The 24,222-nt window shown below is 47.2% G+C and overlaps 1 protein-coding gene across 1 annotated transcript; it reads left to right on the plus strand.

The window, feature by feature from the left end:
* The first annotated feature begins 6,712 nt into the window (after window positions 1–6,712).
* Window positions 6,713–24,207, plus strand: LOC109787242 (uncharacterized). Its single transcript, XM_020345800.3, has 6 exons — window positions 6,713–6,849; window positions 18,644–18,806; window positions 20,889–20,982; window positions 22,088–22,287; window positions 23,707–23,825; window positions 23,887–24,207. The coding sequence occupies exons 1-5, from the start codon at window positions 6,787–6,789 to the stop codon at window positions 23,802–23,804; spliced, it is 618 nt and encodes a 205-aa protein (XP_020201389.1). The 5' UTR covers window positions 6,713–6,786; the 3' UTR covers window positions 23,805–23,825; window positions 23,887–24,207.
* Window positions 24,208–24,222: the final 15 nt, after the last annotated feature.

The following is a 24,222-nucleotide window of genomic DNA, read 5'->3' on the forward strand; positions in this document are numbered from 1 at the left end:
TGGTTGATCTATTTAAATCGAGGGTAGGGTGACTTCTCTTTATAACATATCCTCCCAATATTAGGGAGCTATATTAAATATTCTTTAATTTGGAAATCACCATAACACACTTGCAAATTATCCCAATGCCTTTGTTATCTTAAATTCTTGGTCTCCAACCTTGCCATATATTCTTTCATCATATTCCGGAGCTCCACTAAAAATCCGAACATTTTTGGACCTTCCCAACCCTCACTTCCTATTCAAATCATTTGAATTTAAATCAAATGAGTTTGAATTTAAATCTTTCAATCATGGCCTTTTCTATTTTCTCGGAACAAGCACATTTTTGTGAGTCCGGGAAAATTATCCGCGTGTCCAACTTCTTCCCCTAACCTCCCTTTCTTTTCTTTCTTATCTCTGTTTTTTTTATTTTCTTTAGAGTGAGAGAGAGAAGAGAGCCTGCAGCCTAGCCGGCCTCTAAGCCCAAAGCCCAGCCGGCGCCCCCACCAGCTCTAACCCTAGCCCGCACCCTGCTCTCCTCCCTTGCGCCGCCACTCCCTCCTCTCGATCTCTCCCTCTCCCTCGCTCGTGCCGCCATCCGCAGAGAAAGAGAGAGGAGCGAGACTCCTCAAGCCAACCACCCCGCGGCCCCGCGAGCTCGTCTGCCCGCACGGCCATGGCACCGCCGGCCTCCATGGCCACGCCTTCGCCAAGTGTCAGCGCAGCCTCGCCGCATCCTGCCATTTTCCGTCGTCGCCGGACCCGCGCCGTCCTCTGCTTCCTCTACGGCGACCAGGAGCCACCTCGCCCGCGCGTCTCCTCCACCAGCAGCCTGCAATGCCCGAGGGGAGCCGAGCTCCTCCCGGTCCCCATGGTGGCTGCTTCCCCTGCCCCGAGCTTCCCGGCAGCCGGCGTCCAAGTCCCGCGCCCCCATGACCTCGCTGCATCTCGCGCCGCTGCTCATGGCCTGCAACCAACCTCCTCCTCCACCGTCAAGTCCGCCGTTCCCCGTCATACCGTTGCTGGATTTCACGCCCAAGTCCGCTGCCACCTCACCTTCGGCCATGCCTTTGCCTTCCTGTACTGTTCTTCGCTGCACGCCAAGACCACCCTGTGGAGTTTGACAAGTACCACTACGACCCGTGTGCGACTATGCGGATTCGCCAAGTACCCCACCGACAAGACCGACGCCTGAACAAGCACACCGGCTCTGTGGTTTTCGGCAAGTCCCTCGACGACCAGCGCTTAGTACCACTACGTTTTCCATGTACGTCTACACCAAGACCGGACCGACAAGTACCCCGACAACGTGTGTACCTCTACCGTCGACCCCGTGGGCGTCAAGTTCCTCTATGAAACGTGTACCACTACGCCCAAGTTCCACTACAAGATGTGCCACTATCGTCATCGTGTACCACTACTTCCACTACCGTCGCGAGAACAACTACTTCCACTACCGTCGAACCCGATCCGCTCCGAAAAGGCACGCTTCGAAGGTATAACCCCGAGATGACGTCCGTGGACCGAATGCATGTGTTGTATGAGATGCACCCTATGTTTGGACCGTGTCCGAATTGTTCCTTGCACGTTCTCCGTAAGCCATGCCACCGACATGTAGGACACCTGGTATCCGGGATCACTCCCCGTCACTCTTGCATTTTGTTGGGTACATAAACGGGAGAGAACTAAATAATTGATGTGGTGTTTTGTCAATATGCAACTCGTTGCATATTGAGCTCCACTTAATTCGTCGTATTGTTTGCTGCATTTTGCCATGCCATGCCTCATTTAAACCGGACATGCATCATACTTGATTGTGCATTATGCCATGTTTATGATTGTGTGTTTACCATGTTGTTTGCTTCTTTCCAGATTGCTTCTCTCGTTAGCTTCGGTTTCGTTCCGGAGTTGGTGAGGGTTCGTTCGACTACATCCGTTTGTCTTCTTCATGGACTTGAGCTTCTTCCTAGCGGAATTTCAGGCAAGATGACCATACCCTCGAAATCACTTCTATCTTTGCTTGCTAGTTGTTCGCTCTATTGCTATGCCGCGCTACCTACCACTTGCTATATCATGCCTCCCATATTGCCATGTCAAGCCTCTAACCATCCTTTCCTAGCAAACCGTTGTTTGGCTAAGTTACCGCTTTTGCTCAGCCCTTCTTATAGCGTTGCTAGTTGCAGGTGAAGCTGAAGTTTGTTCCATGTTGGAACATGGATATGTTGGGATATCACAATATCTCTTATTTTAATTAATGCACCTATATACTTGGTAAAGGGTGGAAGGCTCGGTCTTATGCCTGGTGTTTTGTTCCACTCTTGCCGCCCTAGTTTCTGTCATACCGGTGTTATGTTCCTTGATTTTGCGTTCCTTACGCGGTTGGGTGTTATGGGAACCCCTTGACAGTTCGCTTTGAATAAAACTCCTCCAGCAAGGCCCAACCTTGGTTTTAACATTTGCCACCTAAGCCTTTTTCCCTTGGGAGTCGCGCTCCCGAGGGTCATCTTTATTTTAACCCCCCCGGGCCAGTGCTCCTCTGAGTGTTGGTCCAAACTAGAGCACCGTGCGGGACCGTCCCTTGGCAACTTGGGTTACGTTGGTACATGTACGCTTCGCTCATCCGGTGTGCCCTGAGAACGAGATATGTGCAGCTCCTATCGGGATTTGTCGGCACAGTCGGGTGGTCTTGCTGGTCTTGTTTTACCATTGTCAAAACGTCTTGTAACCGGGATTCCGAGCCTGATCGGGTCTTCCCGGGAGAAGGAATATCCTTCGTTGACCGTGAGAGCTTGTGATGGGCTAAGTTGGGACACCCCTGCAGGTATAAACTTTCGAGAGCCGTGCCCGCGGTTATGTGGCAGATGGGAATTTGTTAATGTCCGGTTGTAGAGAACTTTACACTTGACTTAATTAAAATACATCAACCATGTGTGTGGCCGTGATGGTCTCTTTTAGGCGGAGTCCGGGAAGTGAAAACGGTTTGGGTTATGTATGAACGTAAGTAGCTTCAGGATCACTTCTTGATCACTTCTAGCTTCTCGACCGTTGCGTTGCTTTTCTTCTCGCTCTTATTTGCGTATGTTAGCCACCATATTTGCTTAGTGCTTGCTGCAGCTCCACCTCATTACCCCTTTCCTGCCCATAAGCTTAAATAGTCTTGATCTCGCGGGTGTGAGATTGCTGAGTCCTCGTGACTCACAGATTCTACCAAAACAGTTGCAGGTGCCGACGATACCAGCGCAGGCGACGCAACCGAGCTCAAGTGGGAGTTCAACGAGGAACTTGGTCGTTACTATGTTTTGTTTCCTGATGATCAGTAGTGGAGCCCAGTTGGGACGATCGGGGATCTAGCATTTGGGGTTATCTTCTTTTCATTTGGATTTGACCGTAGTCGGTCTATGTGTGTATCTTGAATGATGTATGAATTTATTAATGTATTGTGTGAAGTGGCGATTGTAAGCCAACTCTCTTTATCCCATTCTTGTTCATTACATGGGATTGTGTGAAGATGACCCTTCTTGCGACAAAACCTACAATGCAGTTATGCCTCTAAGTCGTGCCTCGACACGTGAGAGATATAGCCGCATCGTGGGCGTTACATATTCATCATATAACAGTCATAACCTAGGGCGATACAAAACTAGCTCCAGTTCATAAATATAATGTAGGCATGTATTCCGTAAATAATCGTATGTGCTTATGGAAAGAACTTGCATGACATCTTTTGTCCTACCCTTCCGTGGCAGCGGGGTCCATATGGAAACTAAGGGATATTAAGCCCTCCTTTTAATAGAGAACCGGAACAAAGCATTAGCACATAGTGAATACATGAACTCCTCAAACTATGATCATCACCGGAAAGTATCCTGACTACTGCCACTCTGGGGTTTACGGATCATAACACGTAATAGGTGAATATAACTTGCAAGATCGGATCTAGAACATAGATATAGTGGTGATAACATAAATGGTTCAGATATGAAATCATGGCACCTGGGCCCAAAGTGACAAGCATTAAGCATGGCAAAGTCATATCAACATCAATGTCAGAACATAGTGGATACCAGGGATCAATCCCTAACAAAACTAACTCGATTACATGATGAATCTCATCCAACTCCTCACTGACCAGCGAGCCTACGAAGGAATTACTCACTCCCGGTGGGGAGCATCATGGAATTGGCGATGAAGGAGGGTTGGTGATGATGAAGATCGAAGATCCCCCTCTCTGGAGCCCAAAACGGACTCCAGATCTGGCCTCCCGATGAAGAACAGGAGGTGGCGGTGGCTCCGTATCGCAAAACGAGATAATTCTTCCTCCCTGATTTTTTTTTCTGAAAAAAGGATTTTATAGCGTTGGAATCAGGGTCTGCGGGGCCACCAGGTGGGCACAACCCACCTGGGCGCGCCCTGGTGGGCTGTGCTCACCCAGGGCCCCCCCTCCGGTGGTTCTTGGCTCCAGTATTTTTCTTTTATTATATAAAAATTCTCCAAAAAGTTTCGTTCCAATCCGAGAACTTTTATTTCTATACAAAAACAACACCATGGTAGTTTTGCTGAAAACATCGTCTGTCCGGGTTAGTTTCATTCAATCATACAAATTAGAGTCCAAAACAAGAGGAAAAGTGTTAGAAAAAGTAGATACGATGGAGAGGTATCAATCTCCTAGATTAGTTCTTGGATGTTTCCTAGGATTTTTTTAATTTTGATGCAATGTTCCCCATCACTCCTCTCCTCTCTGAGCGGTGGTGTGCGGCATGGGACAACCTCGTCGTTCGGAGACGCATCGCTCCGTGGGGCGCGACGACGCTGGTGGCTGTTGCCCCCTGCATGGAGGGCTGCACGGTGTGGTCTGCTGGGTGCGGCCGTGGTGGCGGTGGCGTTGCGGGCCTGACAGTGGTGGTGACCCATCTCAATCTGGATCTGGCGGCTCACCCATGGCAGGCGGTGTGGGGGCTGGCCACGACCCGACGTGTGGCACTGGGAGTGGACCGCAGTGGCACGCGACTAGCTGCTGCCGGTATGGCGGTTGCCGATGGTGAGGTGGTCCCTCGGTGGATTTGGTTGCCACGGCGTGGTGGGGAATCCATGGAGGTGGTCTGGGTCGGTTCACGGTGGTGTGGTGTGTTGGCGTGGTGGCGGCTCAAGGTGGTGTGCGGGTCGTGGCGCAGCAGCGGCCGGGAGGCCTCTAACGTCGGCTCGTTTGCTTGCGGTTCTTGTGGATGCTCCTGGATCTCTCCCATGGTTGTTGGTGGTGGCCGGTCCGGCTCCTCGCGCCATCGAGCGGGTGGCCGATTTGACCCAGGTGCAGATCCAGGTAGGGAGCCCTCATTGGGCATCAAGCGTGATGTTTAGAGAGGTGGTGGGAGGAATGGGTGGCGCCGATGGAGTCGGGCCACCTGTCACCAGTAGGGGTGCCGGGCATCGACGTAGTCCGCTCCCGCCTTGCCTCTTCCCCGACCTGGTTGTTCCTTGATCGATTTGGTCGTTCCGGTCGCTGGCAGCTCTATCGATGGTCGGAGCTTGCCAGTCGGTTCATCACACATCCATGGAGGACCTTCGGGGCATCTTGTTTCCTGGGCGGCGACTTGGGTGGTGGGAGCCTTGGTGCTCGTGGGCTGAGTCCATGGCCGCCTGGGCGGCGTGGTGGCTGTCATTTCGACAGTCTACAACGGTGTTCGGCTAGGGCTCATGTGTCTAACTGTACCGATGTCAAAGGAGGAGCATGCTTAGCAGGGTGAAAACCCTGTCTGGTCTAAGCCAGACTGACGAAGGCGGCACCCGTGGGCATAGTCATCTTCCTGAAGTCTCTTTTATGGTTGCTCCCACCCTTCGTCTTGCTCCGGATGAAAATATGATCCTTGGATCGGGCGGTGACAGCTCAGCAGTGTCGTGCCCTTCCTGAAGGCACCGTCTTGGAGCGCACGGGCTCGTCGATTCTGAACTTTACCTCTTCTCGGTTTCTCATCGGAAGAGCGTCGACGGCTCCATAGTGATGTTTTCTATCTTATCTTGTAGTCGACGCCGAGTCTTTCAGTGTGTTGCTGTAGTTATTGTAGCTCCTTGGCACCTATGTATCTTGCCAAGCTCCCGATACAAACGACAACACGCTAGCTCTTTATACTTCCTCCGTGCCTTTACGTAAGGGGGAAATTTTGTTTTTGCCACTCTATATTTTGCCAATTTTTCTTATGCCACTCTAAATTTTGACATTTCACTTTTGTCACTCTTAGTTTTTGACAATTATCACAATTGCCGCTCCCTTGGCAAAAGCAAAATATTCAGAGTGACAATTGTGATACATTTCAAAAGCTAAGAGTGGCAAAAAATAAAATAAAATTATTTTGCTTTTGACACAGAATGGCAATTGTGATAATTGTCAAAAGTTAAGAATGGTCAAAGTAAAATGTCAAAATCTAGAATTACATAAGGAAAATTGGCACGGTGACCAAGTCACATAATTATAGACATATTAAGAATTTGTTGGTTAGTGACAAGTAAATCAGATAGTCCAGGAAAGTAATAGATACGTGCAATCGACACAGAGATATTTTCCTTCTTTTGCTACAAGAGATACACAGGATAAAAATATAGTTTCTTTTTCCGGAGGGCTAACAAGGGCATTAGGAGGAATTAGAACTAATACACTTTACATTCTAGAATTTATTAAAAAAACAAATACACTTTATAAAGGAACGGATTGAGTACTATATAAAGCGGGGCGAAATAGAAGTCCTTCCAAGTCCCCCTTTCGCTCTAGGAAAAAAAAAAGGGGACGATTCTGCTCGCGCCGCCGGTTCCCCGATGGCGGAGGACTCAGGCGCCATCCTCCGCCACATCTCCTCCCTCAAGGACATGCTTGACAAGGTCCACAATCCACCGAGCTCTCTTGCTGCTTTCATTTTTTTTTGCAGCTGTCTAGATACTTCTACGCCCAGTTTATTGATTTGTCGCCGGCAAGTATGAGATGACGAATGGATTGACGGGACACTAGAGTTGGCGGCGCGGGCCGATTAGACGCGTGAGAGAAGAGCCCCAGCGGCCGCCGCCGGCTCGAAGCTCTGGCGGCCGCCATGGCCAACTCATCCCACTTTGTTTTCTTCTCTCTCTGTCTATTCTCTGGTCATTCTCTGTTACTCGACTTTTTGTGAGAATTTGAGTCTACTCTGTCTTACGTTAGCTCGTTGAAGAAAACATGACAAGTAGTTTGTGTTATTCTAGCATTTGAGGGCGGATGAAAATTCAGTCATTCTACCTGCTATTGTGTCATTTTATTGTCTTTGTGAAGTTTGCGTTTTGGCTGACCTAATGTACTTTTGCTTGATATCAATTTTTTTTATAACTTATTATAAGGTTTGCAGTATCATAATTATCATTATGGTATTGCCAAGGCTCTTATCCCCCCCCCCCCCCCCCCCCCCCTCTATTGGTATGTTTTGTGCTTACAAGAAAACATCCTAGGAATATGAATTTATGGGGTCGACTAATATGTTGGTTACATGTATTCATGAAATAGTTGCCCAAACAGAACATATGACTTGTTTCTGTTAAGTACCCCCTCTGTAAAGAAATATAAGAGTGTTTAGATCTCTTCTGTTTCTTTATAGAGGGAGTATATTATATCTCTTCTTCCTATCAGATTGATCGTTTGGGATAGTTGGTTGATAGGAATATCTTGACATGCTATCAAACTTGAGGTTTTGGGTTCAAGTCTCGGTCCTGCCTTTCCCCAATCATTTATCCACACCGCGTCTGGCATGGGGAGTGTTAGAGTTATAATATAAGTCATGTACCCCTTTGTATTTATCCCGTTGTATAAGGGGTTTCCTGCATATGTTCCACACCTGTACATGTATATATATCGGCCTATGGCCTCATGGGAATACAAGTTGCTTATTCCTAACATGGTATTAGAACTAGGTCAATTTTTTGCACGCTGCAACTCGTGCGTTTGATCCGTCTCTACATCCCGATCGGCGTCCCCGCTCGATCTCGTCTCGCAGGTCCCGCCGGCTTCGATCTCGTCCTGCAGGTCTCCGATCGATTCCTCCCGATCGAATCCCTGCTCCAGCCGGCCCCGATCGATCTCGTCCCGCAGGCCCCGATCGCTCCCTTCCCGCAGGTCCTGGACTCGCTTACGTGGTGCTGGTTTGCTGGAGGTTCCCTCTGTGCTCGCTACTCGGGCTTCTTCCACTCCACCTGCTGCATCGACCCATTCTCGCTCGAGTGCTCCGCCGCTCTTGCCCACTCCTTCTGGAGGCTCAGGTCGCCCCCGTCCACATTGTGACTACTGCAACAATGATGGTCATATTGAGTCCCAGTGCTACACAAAGCGGAAACACCTGCGCAAGGCGCGATCATCCTCCTCAGGGACTTCGTCATCTCCCTCGACAGCTTCAGCCATTGCTTTGACTGAGCAGGATATTCTGAGACTTAAGCGTCTGCTCGCGGCTTCAGGTTCTTCCTCGACGGGTACTGCTGGTTCTGTGACTGATGCTTCCCGCACTGAGCAATCGCCCTCTACACAGTCAGGTACATCCCCATGGGTTCTGGACTCTGGAGCTTCTTTTCATATGTCTTCTCATTCTTCTGCTTTGTCCTCTCTTCGATCGCTGGATTCTCCTGTTCATGTCTTCACTGCTGATGGTACTCCACTTTCTGTTGCTAGTAGAGGCAATCTTTCTACTCCTTATTCTGTTCCTGATGTTGCTCATGTTCCTCGACTTACCATGAATCTGTTTTCTGCTGGTCAACTTACTGATTCTGGTTGTCGTGTCATCCTTGACATTGACTCTTGTTCTGTCCAGGACCGTCGCACGCACACTCTGGTTGGGGCTGGCCCTCGCCGCCGTGATTCTCAGGGTCTTTGGGAGTTGGACTGGCTTCATGTTCCTTCCGCTGCCACCACCATCGCCAGTCCCTACGCTTCTGTCGCCTCTGTTACTGGTTCCTTCAAGCAGTGGCATCATCGACTTGGTCATCTGTGTGGTTCTCGGTTATCGTCTTTAGTTCGTCGAGGTCTTCTGGGGTCTGTCTCAGGAGATGTCTCTTTAGAGTGTCAGGGTTGTCGTCTTGGCAAGCAGATTCAGTTACCATATTCACATAGTGAGTCAGTGTCTAAGCGTCCTTTCGATTTAGTCCATTCTGATGTATGGGGTCCGGCTCCTTTCGCTTCGAAAGGTGGTCATAAATACTATATTATTTTCATAGATGATTTCTCTCGTTACACATGGCTTTATTTCATGACTTCTCGTAGTGAGGTGTTGTCTATTTATAAGCGTTTTGCTGCCATGGTTCATACTCAGTTCTCTTCACCCATTCGTGTTTTTCGTGCTGACTCCGCTGGGGAGTATATCTCTAAGATGTTGCGTGGTGTCCTTGCTGAGCAGGGTACTCTTGCCCAGTTCTCTTGTCCTGGTGCTCATGCTCAGAATGGCGTGTCTGAGCGCAAGCATCGTCACCTTCTTGAGACGGCTCGTGCGATGATGATCGCCGCCTCTCTTCCGCCTCATTTTTGGGCCGAGGCTATCTCCACTTCCGCCTATCTCATCAACCTTCAGCCGTCCGCAGCTTTGCAGGGTGGCGTTCCTTTTGAGCGTCTTTTTGATCGTTCTCCCGATTATTCGATGCTTCGCTTGTTTGGTTGTGTTTGCTATGTTCTTCTTGCCCCTCGCGAACGCACCAAACTGACCGCTCAGTCTGTTGAGTGTGTCTTCTTAGGCTACAGTGATGAGCATAAGGGCTATCGTTGTTGGGATCCTATCGGTCGTCGGATGCGTATCTCTCGAGACGTGACTTTTGATGAGTCTCGTCCTTTCTACCCACGCCCATCTTCCTCGATTTTTTCAGTGGAGGATATCTCTTTCCTCACTTTTCCTGACTCACCTATCACCCCCGTCGCGCATGTGCCTATTCGTTCCACTCCCTCTGCTTCTCCACCTCTAGTCGATTTGCAGCCACCATCTTCTCCGGTCTCCTCGCCTAGCATGTCACCGGATTCTACACCTTCATCTCCGGTGACTTCTTCGTCGCCACCCCCCCCAATTCTACCTTGGCGATTCCTCCTTCTATTGTTCCATCTTTTCCTCAGCATTACACTCGTCGTTCACGACCTGTGGATGCTTCATTGGATGAGTCGTCCTCTTCCTCTCAGCCTACTTATGGCTTGCGTTCTCGTCCTCGTCCGCCTGTTGATCGCTTTGGATTTCCCACCGCTGGTGCTGCTGTTCTTGAGCCGACTTCTTACCGTCAGGCTGTTGTTCATCCTGAATGGCAGTTTGCGATGGCAGAGGAGATTGCTGCTCTTGAACGCACTGGTACCTGGGATCTTGTTTCTCTTCCTCCCGGAGTCCGTCCCATCACTTGTAAGTGGGTCTACAAGATTAAGACTCGCTCCGATGGTTCTCTTGAGCGTCACAAAGCTCGTCTTGTGGCTCGTGGTTTTCAGCAGGAGCATGGTCGTGATTATGACGAGACTTTTGCTCCTGTGGCCCATATGACCACTGTTCGTACACTTCTTGCCGTTGCCTCTGCACGCCACTGGTCTATATCTCAGCTTGATGTTAAGAATGCCTTTCTTAATGGTGAGCTGCGTGAGGAGGTGTACATGCAACCACCACCTGGGTATTCTGTTCCTGATGGCATGGTATGTCGTCTTCGTCGCTCTCTCTATGGCCTTAAGCAAGCCCCTCGCGCCTGGTTTGAGCGTTTTACCTCTGTGGTCACTACTGCTGGTTTTTCAGTAAGTGCTCATGATCCAGCATTGTTTATTCACCTTTCTCCTCGTGGTCGGACTCTTCTTCTTCTCTATGTTGATGACATGATCATCACTGGGGATGACCCCGAGTATATTGCCTTTGTAAAGGCCCGTCTTAGTGAGCAGTTTCTTATGTCTGATCTTGGACCTCTTCGCTACTTTCTTGGGATTGAAGTCTCTTCTACCTCTGATGGCTTTTTTATATCTCAGGAAAAGTATATCCAGGATCTTCTTGCTCGTGCTGCTCTTACTGACGAGCGCATTGTTGAGACTCCTATGAAGCTCAATGTTCACCTCCGTGCTACTGATGGTGATCCTCTCCCTGACCCGACGCGTTATCGTCATCTCGTTGGCAGTCTTGTCTATCTAGCTGTCACTCGTCCGGACATCTCTTATCCGGTTCATATTCTGAGTCAGTTTGTCTCTGCTCCCACATCGGTTCACTATAGTCATCTCCTTCGTGTTCTCCGCTATCTTCGGGGCACGATCTCTCACCGTCTATTCTTTCCTAGCTCCAGTTCTTTACAGCTTCAGGCCTATTCGGATGCTACGTGGGCTAGTGATCCTTCTGATCGCCGTTCACTTTCTGCTTACTGTGTTTTTCTTGGCGGTTCTCTCATTGCCTGGAAGACGAAGAAACAGATTGCAGTTTCCCGTTCGAGTGCTGAGGCTGAGTTGCGAGCCATGGCTCTTTTGACGGCAGAGGTGACTTGGTTACGGTGGTTACTTCAGGATTTTGGTGTTTCTGTCACTACACCGACTCTGCTCTTATCTGACAGTACAGGTGCTATTAGCATTGCGCGCGATCCTGTGAAGCATGAGCTCACCAAGCATATTGGTGTTGATGCTTTCTATGTGCGCGCTGGTGTGCAGGATCAGGTTATTGCTCTTCAGTATGTGCCTTCCGAGTTACAGTTGGCGGATTTCCTGACGAAGGCCCAGACTAGAGCACAACATGGCTTTTCTCTCTCCAAACTCAGTGTTCATCCACCATGAGTTTGAGGGGGGGTGTTAGAGTTATAATATAAGTCATGTACCCCTTTGTATTTATCCCGTTGTATAAAGGGTTTCCTGCATATGTTCCACACCTGTACATGTATATATATCGGCCTATGGCCTCATGGGAATACAAGTTGCTTATTCCTAACAGGGAGGAGGTGTTGATCATTTCATATCCACATCGGATGTGAAGGGGAAGGGGTGTGGTAGGTATATTATGTCTACTCTTCCTATCAGATTGGTCTTTTGGGATAGTTGGTTGATAGGAATATCTTAACAGTTGCCGCTAACTTTCTAGTTATTGGTCTATGTATGAGAGCACATCTCATTACAACAAATAATTTAATAAGTATTATCTTGTAGAAGGAATGCCTGGTCCTGGCTGTTAAGTGAACACGATGTAAAATTATTGGACGTATATGGATTAATAATAAATTATTTGAAGTTTGATATACAAAACGAGAAGGTGGGACTTATGTGCTGCAATTGCGATTGATGTGGTACCTCTGGTATTGTTTCTCTTAAACATAGTAGTACGTGGTACCTGCCTTGCATGTTGAGAACTTCAGATTGATATGCCTCCATTTTTTCTTTTGGAAAAATGCAACGGTCCCTAGACCAGAAAACTCTATGTGCGCTCGAGTGCATTTTCTCCAACAACAACAACAACTAAGCCTTTTGTCCCAAACAAGTTGGGGTAGGCTAGAGCTGAAACCATAAGATCTCAAAACTAACTCATGGTTCTGGCATGTGGATAGCTAACTTCCACGCACCCCTCTCCATGGTCAGTTCTTTGGTCATATCCCAGTTCTTCAGATCTTTGTTTACAAACTCCTCCCACTCCTTCAGATCTCTCTTTACAGACTCCTCCCATGTCAAATTTGGTCTACCTCGACCACTTTTGACATTATCAGCACACTTTAATTGTCCGCTATGCACTGGAGGTTCTAGAGGCCTGCACTATATCTGCCCAAATCATCTTAGACGATGTTGGACAAGCTTCTCTTCACTTGGCGCTACCCCAACTCTCTCATGTATATCATGTATATCATCATTTCAGACCTGATCAATTCTTGTTTGACCACAGATCCATCTCAACATGCACATCTCTGCTACACCTAACTGTTGAACATGTCGCCTTTTAGTCGGCTAACACTCAACGTCATACAACATTGCGGATCGAATTGTTGTCCTATAGAACCTGCCTTTTAGCTTTTGTGGCACTCTCTTGTCATAGAGAACACCAGAAGCTTGGCGCCAGTTCATCCATCCGGCTTTTGATTCGATGTCTCACATCTTCATCGACATCATCATCCTTCTGCAGCATTGACCCCAAATATCATTTGAGCTACCACCTGCGCATCAAGGCTAACCTCCTCCTCCTCGTGCCTAGTAGTACTGAAACCGCACCACATGTACTCAATTTCAGTTGTACTAAGCCTAAAACCTTTCGATTCCAAAGTTTGTCTCCATAGCTGTACTTTCAATTAACCCCCGTCCAACTATCATCGACTAACACCACATCATCCGCAAAGAGCATACACCATGGGCTATCTCCTTGTATATCCCTTGTGACCTCATCGATCACCAAAGCAAAAAGATAAGGGCTCAAAGTTGACCCTTGGTGCAGTCCTATTTTAATTGGGAAGTCATCAGTGTCGCCATCCTCCCCGCGTCGCCCTCCCTGGCGACTCGGGGGCGGAAAACCTAGCGCCTCCTCCTTCCCCCCAGCCCCCTCCTTGTCTCGCCGCCGCCAGAGGCTCCGGACGGTAAAGCTCGCCTGGATCCAGGGAAGGCGGCGGCGGGGCAACTCTCCGGCTGGCGCGAGGTGGTAGGATGCGGTGCCTCGGTGCGGTGGTGCGCTGCGGCACGGGTCACCGACGAGGGGGGTGGAGGGCGGCAGACTCGGGCTGGCTGCGCGTGTCTTGCCCCGAGGGGATGCGCCCTTTCTCAGGCGGTCGTGCCTCCGGCGGCTGGTGTTCCACGCCCAGATCTGGCGTCCCGGAGTGTGGCCTCGGTCGTCGGCTGCTTGTGCAGTGGCTTGAGGGCCTATAGCGGGCTGGTGGTGGAGGTCGCAAGCCGGCAGGGAGGGTGAGCGGGATGGTCTGCGGCGGAGGTGGTCTCTGCTCCGGCTGACAGCTGAGGGGGACACCGATCTGGTTCCTGGTTCTCCCCTCTTGTGTCAGCGGCTTGGATCACAAGGGATGGTGTGGGTGGAGGACCGTGGTGGTGCTGGTGTTGTGGCCTGGACTGATCCTCCCTCCGTCAGCGTCAGTGCTCAAGGTGAGCAAGGGTGTCTGTGGGGGGCCTCCTTTTGGACCCGGCGGGGACGCTTTCCGTGGTCTGGTTGGGGGAGCTAAGGTCTCGCGCTCATGTGCTTGCCGGACTCGGCGGCTTGCGTGCGACGGTGAGATCCGGGATGCGATGCTTCGGACGAAAGCCTACTGTTGACCTTGTCGGCAGCGATGATGGCGGCGCCCTCGGGTGCCGCTTCCCTTCTTGAAGGCGTCATTGTGAAGCTGCATAGCCTGTTCCTGGTGTGCTCCAGGCGAAAGCCTAAAATCCTTCCATGGATTGGACGATGACGACATCGAAGATGTCGTTTCCCCCTTGGGGGCATAGTCTTGGAGCCATGGATCCGTCGTGGGTTGCTTGGTGTCTCGGTTGGAGCGTGGTTGGCTTGTTGGACTGTTTGGTGGCGGTGGTGGAAGTGAGATGTGATGGCGGCCTTTACCTTGGTCATCCTGGTGCTGTTGGTCGACCTCTCTCTTGGGTGCTCATGGCGGCGGTGATGACTCGGAGTTTTGGTACCCTTCGACGACGCCTGAGGTTTTGTTGCCTCGCATAGTGTTCTGGTTCTCTCTATTTGTGATGGAGGCCGTGGTGTGGCCCAGAGGAGGTGCAGGGCTGTCTCGGTGGAACATTGCCCTTCGGCACGGTCAGCGGCTCTCTCTGTCGCGTCGTGGCTAGGCAGTGCGAAACTCTTCGGCGGTGGTTGTGACTCTCCTAGTTCTTCAAGGTGCTAAGTGATCGCAGAGCAACAGGCGACTTCTTCTCAACGTCTTCTCGGTGTCGGATCTCCCTTCGTCTGATCCAACAATGCTAGTCCCCACTCTTTCTCGGTCTTCCCATTGAGGATGGGTGCTAAGTTCTTGGTGTCAGCTGTTGTCGTAGCTTTGCTTCTGGTTCTTCTTCTAATGTTCCCTGTTCCTTTCTTTGTGTGTTGGGTGCTACTTGTTGTTGTAGCCGTTGTGTTTGTATCTCGACCTTGGTTTAAAAAATGAAAATTGTTCAGGCCGGCTTTTGCCCGCCGTAGCAGCGTCAAAAAGTGCCGCCATCACTGGTTCGAACACTTGTCACAACATTATCGTACATGTCCTTGATGAGGGTAATGTACTTTGTGTTTCTCCAAAACCCATCACATGACATTGCGAGGTATCTTATCGTAGGCCTTCTCCAAGTCAATGAACAACATATGAGGTCTTTTTGCTCCCTATACCTCTTCATAAGTTGTTGTACCAAGAAAATGGCTTCCATGGTCGACCTCCCAGGCATGAAACCAAACTGATTTTTGGTCATGCTTGTCATTCTTCTTAAGCGGTGATCAATGACTCTCTCTGATAGCTTCATTGTATGCCTCATCTGCTTAATTCCGTGGTAATTAGTACAACTTTGAACACCCCCCTTGCTCTTGAAGATTGGTACTAATATACTCCGCCTCCCTTCTTCAAGGATCTTGTTTGCCTGAAAAATGAGGTTGAAAAGCTTAGTTAGCCATACTATCGCTATGTCTCCGAGGCCTCTCCACACCTCAATGGGGATACAATCAAGGCCCATCGCCTTGCCTTTCCTTTCATCCTTTTTAAAGCCTCCCCGACCTCAGACTCTTGGATTCGTCGCACAAAACGCTGCTGGTATCATCAAAGGAGCCGTCCAACTCAATGGTAGAGCTCTCATTCTCTCCATTGAAGAACTTGTCGAAGTACTCCCGCCATCTTATGCTTAATCTTCTCGTCCTTCACCAGGAGTTGATCTGCTTCGTCTGCATTTGACTTGGTTGACATCCCTCGCTTTCCTCTCTCGGATCCTGGCCATCTTATAGATGTCCCTTTCGCCTTCCTTTGTGTCTAACCGTTGGTAGAGGTCCTCATACGCCCTACCCCTCGCTTCACTCACAGCTTGCTTTGCGGCCTTTGCCACCTTGTAATCCTTTATGTTGTTTGCACTCCTATCTAGGTGTAGGCGTCTGAAACAGTCTTCTTCTTAATAGCCTTCTGGACATCATCGTTCCACTACCAGCTATCTTTACCTTCACTTCTACTTCCCCTGGTCACTTCAAAATCCTCTGAAGCCACCTTACGAATGCAAGTCGCCATCTTCATCCACATATTGTTTGCATCACCTACTTCCTCCGAAGGGCCCAGCTTAACGACCCTCTCCTTGAAAGCCTGAGCTGCCTTCCCCTTGAGCTTCCACCACTTCGTTCTAGCGACCTTGGCGCGCTTATCCCACTGGACACGAATCCGAAAGAGGAAGTCAGCCACCACAAGCTTATGTTGAGGGACAACACTCTCTCTAGGTATCACCAAATGCTCGAGTGCATTTGCTTCCTTGAAAGCCTGGGCTGCCTCGTCCTTCACCAAATGCTCGAGTGCATTTGCTCTGTTCTCGAAAAATTAAATTTCACTCATCCAAAAATCCAAAAATAAATCTCACATATGAATGAATCAAGTTTGTTTATAGTTTCCTAGTTTTGTGGAAGTCACAACTCATTCGCGAGTCTGTGAGAAAATAACAAATCCAATTTTTTTTTCAAAACCTGGAAATGATACCCCCCCCCCCCACCCGAAGGGGGCCTACTTTGCCTTCCACCGAAGCAACGCAGGAAAGGCCGGAAAAAGGCAAATCCGGCGGCCCGCGATGAAGTGTCGCAGATCCGCAAATCCGGCGGCCCGCCGACGCAGGGGGGAAGGGAGGGGAGGCCTCGTGCGCGTGGCGGCCTTTCGGCGTGCTCCTGCCGGCTGCTTTCGCCGGAATCTTGGGCGGCGGCCGGCGGCGGCGCGAGGGGGGAGAGGAGAGGTGGTTGGTGGGGGAAAGCGCGGGATGAAATGTCCCCCCACCAACCGCTTCCGCTTATATGCAGGGCACCGCAGCCGCGAGGGGAAAACCCGCGTTTTCGCGGGTTGGGGTCGGGATTTTGCCGTGCCCCCCAAAATTTTTTACGGGCCGGGGCGGGATGCGGGGTCTGATCGTGCTGGTTTTTCCGCCCCGACCCGCATTTTGGCGGTTATTTTACGGGTCGGGGCGGGATGCGGGGTCTGCTAGAGTTGCTCTAAAGCTTCATAGGGTCTTTCTATCCAGGTGCAGGTAGTCACATCTTCACAAACATGTCTATTTGACCGAGCCTCTCTCCGAGACGGTGCCCAGATCGTTATGCCTTTCGTGTGGGTCGGAACTTACCCAGAAAGGAATTTCACTACCTTAGGACCGTCATAGTCTTACGCTTCCCTGTCATCAGTTCACCTACTTCCTTGACCTTCCGGCACTGGGCAGGCGTCAACCCCCATACATGGTCTTACGATTTTGCGGAGACCTGTAACATCAGATTTTTATTGGATTAATTTGAATCCAAATTCAGGACTTGAACTCAGATGGCAGTGTACACCATGATTTTTTTTGCATGCACAATGTTGCATTCCTTTTCCATACAACTTTGTGTGATAAAAAACCTTTTTTAATTGAATTAAATTGGTAAAAAACTGGTGTCGTTGGGTTCGTACTTGTAAGATTTATCATTGGTATCACTTCTTCGCGAACTAGTCCATGTGTAAGATCATTGGTCAAACTTGCACGCTCTATATTTGGAATAGAGGTGGTAATGTTAGGCATCATACTTTCCTTTGCAAGATGCATGAGTGCCAGGTGTATATTATTTTTCAAATATGTTGTGTGTGTATATAACAACATATTGACAAAAATAATATACCCCGCTATATTCTTCCATGCACTTAATTTTAAACATAATTTATAATTATCAATTAGATGTTCTTCATACCAAAAGTGGTTAAAATGATAAATATTTATTTTGAAGAATTATACAATGTATCTGCACATATTTCAAATAGTACAATCAAGTTCAAACCTATATGACCGACCATTTTTTATGTGTAAAACGGATTTTCAGCAATTGCAACATTATTACTTTATTATATTATTACACATACAACAACATTCAGTTTGTTGTGTATGGGCATGGGCACATACTGTACTCTCTTTCTGACATTCATACTAATGTTAGTACCTCTATTCTATCAAACTTATCCTGTTGCTTGCTCTGCACCCTTGTGTGTCCACGTTAAATCTAATCGTGCCTCCCCTTCTCTCTCTCTCTCTCTCTCTCTCTCTCTCTCTCTCTCTCTCTCACACACACACACACACACACACACACACACACACACACACACACACTGGGAGTCATCACCGTGTGAACTGTGTCAGGAGGCTGCCAGCCTGTGCTTGAAATTTCTGGAACTTGGTCCACCACATATGGAGAACAGTAGCTGTCCGATTCGACCAATCAACGGCCCAGAATGCAGGGATTTGCGGCTGTACGGTCACATTGTTGAAGTGTCCAGAGCATTTCTCACCGTCCGATATATTGAATCAATGGCATGCAAGTCATGCAGAATGTGTTGGGGACAGTATAGGGTGTACCTATTATTGTTCACATTGATACACTATATAGGAGTATAGATGTGTATCTCTGGCAATGTGGCTATTTGAATCTGGATGCGAATAATGAATTTTCTATATACTCATTAGATGTTATTAGCATGTGGAATTTCAACGTTATACATCTTATGAGGCTAACTATGCTCTTCTTTTCTCGATCATTCCCTTAATTAGGTCAATGAAGAGATTGAACAGAATATACAAAGGACCAGGGAAACAGAGTCAGAAATAGTGAAGCATTCTGAAACTGAAAAGGACTATCTCGTGAAGGAGTCTGAGCTAATGAAAGGAGTATCGGTTGCTGAGTTTGAACTTGATGGGCTTATGCAAGTGGAAGGTAACTATTGCCTTAATCATGCAATTACTATATGATGATTGACTTTGCTGGTAGAAGTCACTTAGATGTAGTGGTATTTATATGTACCAAGAACAAAATATCCTTGTGTTATTGCCAAAGATTCTATAGCAATGCAGGATAGAAGGATGCTGCTATTCACGTGCGGTACTGTAGCACAAGAACCACTGTATTTTGGCACCAGCAATGCTTGATTTTATCAGCTAAAGAAATAACCCTTTCGTCTATTACTTAGATTCAGGAGTTGTGCTCCTTAGTAATTTCCACCCTCATTTAAGTGGTCCTTTGTACACAGACTGCTTCAACCTTTGAGAACTTTGAGTACTAATGCCTTTGAAAATATTTAGATTAGATACTTGAAAATCATGTGCGTAAGTTCTCCTCATAAAACACATACATGATTTTGTCGAATGTTATGAATGTATTGCTATAAAATTTGGTGGTCAAAGTTTTGTTGTAGAAACTGTGTCAATGTCCAAAATGACCAGTTAGGGAACTGCAGGGGGTAGTTACTTTATCTTTTCTTTCAAATTGTTATTTTCTTGGAGGTGGGTTCCTTAGGCTACCCTGTTTCCATGCTCTCCTCCACTGCTAAGTCCATACTGGTCACAATTTTCGTGCTGACAAGGTATCCCGCTATGCTGTGCTGTGAGCTAAAATGCCATCAACCACACTTTCCTTCCAAGGTCTGTCATGCTGTCGGCCTCCACACGCCATCAAGCTCGCCCCATGGCATTGTCATCGAGCTCCTCGTTCGGTCATGCCACTGAGCTCCTCATGTCATCGACCTGTGCATCCTGTCAAGCTTCACATGCCATCCGCTCATCCTGCCGGCGTGCTGTCAAGATTCGCGCGCCATCATGTCATGGACCTCAATATGCTTCCTCGGTTCTTAAGATTCTTTGAAGGTGGAGAAGATTACCATAATTTCTTTATGGCCTGCCACAGGTTTACTGTCTAGATTCATATCTACAACTGTTGGGCAAAGTCTTTGAGTACTTGGGTGAGAAGTCATTTCACCTAAGAAATCGGAGAGAAGGACCCAATGAGTCTACGGGCGGACTTACCTTCTAGCACTGACTTGCACGCCAACTTAGTGTCAAGTGTTGATGTGTGCGGACTCAGAACTTGGCCTCAGCGATATCTCCTGCACTAAACCTCAATGCAGTTCCCTAGTCTCGACCTGAACACTGCCCGGGGCTCATCTATGGTCGCGCATTCCCATGAGGACGCTGCCCCACGCATTGCCTGGGGCTCTTCTTCTATAGTGTCCTTGCGCTTTTCTCTAACGCCGCCACCCACGATGCCACCCAACTCTTTCCTACAGTTTGCATAGGTCGGGTGTCAATATCATCTGGAGTCGTCCGTGGCAGCATTTTCTGTGCTCTTCCGCAATCATCGTACCTGTGTGCCTTTCCGAGAAGGTGTTACCCTAGCTTGACCTTAGCTCATGGGGCCTTTTTTCTGGTTCTGGATAATCTTTTCTAACCAACAGCATTAGAGCTATTTGTTTCATTCATTCTTTTTTGCCAGTTGTTGCATGTAATTATGAAATAACCTTCTACATTTTCGTTTTCTGTTAACTGATTCTGATAGCAATAGTAACTATGGAATTCATGTATGGTCTTGAAAATGACTGGAACAAATGAATGGCAATTATTTTTGGATCTATCAAATAATGGATAGTTATTTCATATTTTTCAACCAGGTAAGATATATCATATTAGTTAATTTGTCTCTTTGTTATCTTGCACAAGCACATATGAAAGTGATAAGGTTAAGCAAATGAAGTAGTTTTTAGAGGAGTCTTTCTATGCTTCCATATATGAAACTGCAGAGATTTTATAGCAGCCGAGAGCTGACTGTTGGGGTGCAAATCAGTCCCTTCTACTAACAATTGTGTCATGTTATACATGGTTCTTAACAACAGATAACAGCACTATTTTAAAGTTTATTATCTGTTCAAGATATGTAGCATATGTATATGTTTTCTGTTGCATATCAAGGCCATATGATTCTAATGTTGTGTGTGGACTACCTAATCTGCTTTAACTTTTTAAGCAGCTGCTGGAACAGATTCACTTAAAGCGATGGAGGGCAATTTGGAATTCCGGAAAGCTACTCTGAATGCAATTAGGAAACTATTCTACGATAAAATGTATGGTTTACATTTGATCCATAAATCATATAAAATATTCTTAAGTGCACTTTGTGAGGAAATATGAACTTGTATTTCCATGAGGACATAGGCTTATATATACACATGTACAGTTGTGGTAACTGTGCAAAACCCCTTATACAATGGGGATATTACACGGCTATTAACCCCAACACACTTATATGAAAAAAATATGATCCGAATATTATAGTCAGTGGCAGAACACCCCTCACCCCCGCCTGCAGTGTTTCCTCAATAATAATAATTATTATAGTCGGTGATATGACTATTTGGATTCATTTTACCTTTATGTTGGGAACTTTCTGTAAATCTTCAGCATGTCTGCTAGAGTTCAAGTATTTAGTTATGCCCCTAATGTAGTGACATAAGTTAAGATATCATACGGGCTATCTACCCGCCTTGCTCTCCCCGCCGATGTTTATGGGCCATCCGATCTTGCTGGGAGGCACCTGACCATCTGTTTGTGCTGGTGGATGAGACTTTCTTTACTTTGCTCAACATCCTTATTCCTATTTTGCCCTGCGTTTCAGCAAAATAGGTAGTGTTGAACCAGTGAAAACTTTCTCCTCTTTGCTATTTGCCATAGAAAGCAGCGACTGCTTCGCTGTCCCCGTCCCCTGTCTTTACCTTTCATGGCTCGCAGCTCAGAAATCTCACTAAACATAGTTATTACAGAAACTCAAATGCAGAAGCTGAAATTTCCATGTCCTCCAGGGTGAAAAATAAAACAATCCGTGTGTGTAAAAAAATTCTGAGAAATGTCCTTTCTACACTAGTAAATTATCATGGAAAGAACATTTTTGCGCCCTGTGCAAAAAAAATAAAGTTTGTTGTAAAAAAATGGCTTCTGGATCACCAAATTTATTGAAAGTTGTAAGCATACAAAGGACTCGTAACATTTGCAGGTATAATTTTTTACGTATTCTATGACAATCTGAACTTTTCGTACTATCTCCTTTCATGGGAGCTAAAATGCGGCTCCTGACTCAGATATGTTTCTTGCACTCTTTTGCTTCAAGCGAGAAGCATGTGGAACAATAAATCAGGGATAAGTGTCGTCTCTGACTATTAATATTCTTTGTAGGGAAAGGTTCATCGCGGAATCTAAAGACTTCCAAGTTAACATGCTTGGAGGTTCAAATGAGGATTTGCTTCTCCTACTAAAGGAAAGAGATTCACTAGAGAATGAGAGTGAGAACTTGAGGATGAAGATCAACGCCATACAAAGTTCATTAAAGGAATACATTGCTGAGATTCTTGAGGAGGTAAATGTGGAAAATTCAGGTAAGTGATAAGTGCATTCTATGTTATTTCAGCTGAAGATTAGGTTCTATCAGTTATCATTTTACTGGTTTCAGTTAGGCTCCGTATGGATGTAGACATTCAATGGCTTGGCATTGAATTTGCTCAAATGCCAAAAATCCCAAGATATTGAACGTCAATGCTAATTTTAATGTTTGGATGCTCATGTATTTAGCACTTGGAATCTATGAGGAGCACCGATTCCACTACCTGTTTGGATGGTCAAATATTGAATCTACAATCATACGCCCCCACAGAGCAACGCACGCACACAGCCACGCGACAGCACACACACACACATCACCAGGCTAGCCCCGCCGCGGTGCGTGCTCGTTGGCCCAGTCGCTGGATGCCCAGGAAATTGGAGCTCCAGCCGGTGGAGATGGCCGGAGGATTGCCGGATAGAAGAGAAGAGGAGGAGCACTGAGCTGTGCTGCCGTTGAGCTCCGCCGCTTGGAGCATCTTCTCCCTCGGTGTCCCGTCCTCCCGCGTAACCTGTTTTTTTTCCCGTGTGGGAAAGAGTGAAAGGGCAAGGAAGAGACGATTCTACTGAATACAGAGCACCGGGGCTTCAAATTCGGGGAGGGGCCGCACCAGTGTTACAGAGAAGGCTACGATATCCTGCGACAATTCCTTGCACGAATGTCCTGGCCACCCAAACAGCGGCATTCGGGCTAGCCAAATGCCAATTACCAATTCCTGGCCCGAATGTCTACATCCAAACGGTGCCTTAAGTTATTTGGTGATGTTGAAGTTCTCTACATTCTACACAAATTTTGGTTGCTTCTTTTCATTTCGTTCAATTGTGGTCTTCAGTTGCTTATCAATTGATAAAACTTTTTGTTCATCTGCCACTTTTAAGCGTCGGAAGTTATTTCACAATATCTGCAACTTGATTTATTATACACTAAAAAAGTGGTTTAATGTTGGAAGTTCAATTCTACACTTGACATGGAAAGCAACAATTACTCTCTTGACAGTTGCCTTTTGCCACTAGGACTCTTAACAATGCGCACATTATTATTTCTGTATTAGCATTTTATCTCTATGCCTAGATGAGCATTTCTAGTGTCAGTAGTTGCAAAATTAGTCCTCAGCTCATAGTGTGCGAAGAGAAGAAAATAAAAATATTTACTATCTGTTTTAGTTTTGTTTTCCTTGCATCTCCTTGCGTGCAGTCTTGTCTCTGGGGTCATACCCTTTTCTTTTGCGGGGTGAAAGAAATTTATTCCATGGTAATAGACTGGGGTCGGACCTTTAACTATGTGTATTTTAGACCTTCAGCATGCTGCCTCTTTTTATGTTGGGCAGCTGGTTATTTTATGCGTGCATTTGCTATATGTAAGCCACCTAGATTCTGTTACATCATAACCAAATTTGCGTTCCTTCTGAGTGCTGCAGTTCTGGAGTCTGATGTACAGTATAGGATTTCGGAATACATGGAAATTCTCAAGGATATAAACAACCTGAAGATTCTATTTAGTTCGAGCAATTCTTAAGAAGGGTCTTCATTGTTGCAGGTAATTGCATATTTTATTTTGGTACTCCCAGGCACACCTTTGACTTTTGTTTTCTGTCTAGGCTCATGACCCATCAAAGTTGCCACATGTTTCTTGTGTCTTCAGTACGCCATTTTGGTTTGGCTGTCAAGAATCTTCAGCAAGCTCAATGGAAATACCTTGTACATGTTTCTTGTGTCGAGATCTAGCACGAATTTACTGCACTACCAAACATGTATTGGTCATGGCTTGTATATACAGTTCAGTTAACCTCTGCAGTGTAGATTTCAAGCTGAGGGATAGTAGGAAAAGGCAAAGTGCCTAGGAATGCAGATTGGAAAAACAGCAAAGTCTTTTGTGGGCAATTGTTGTTTTCAAATATATTTTTTACTTTAGCGGGCAATGCAAGCTTCCAAAC

This window comes from Aegilops tauschii, chromosome 1 (assembly GCF_002575655.3).
Source record: "Aegilops tauschii subsp. strangulata cultivar AL8/78 chromosome 1, Aet v6.0, whole genome shotgun sequence".
Lineage (NCBI taxonomy): Eukaryota > Viridiplantae > Streptophyta > Magnoliopsida > Poales > Poaceae > Aegilops > Aegilops tauschii.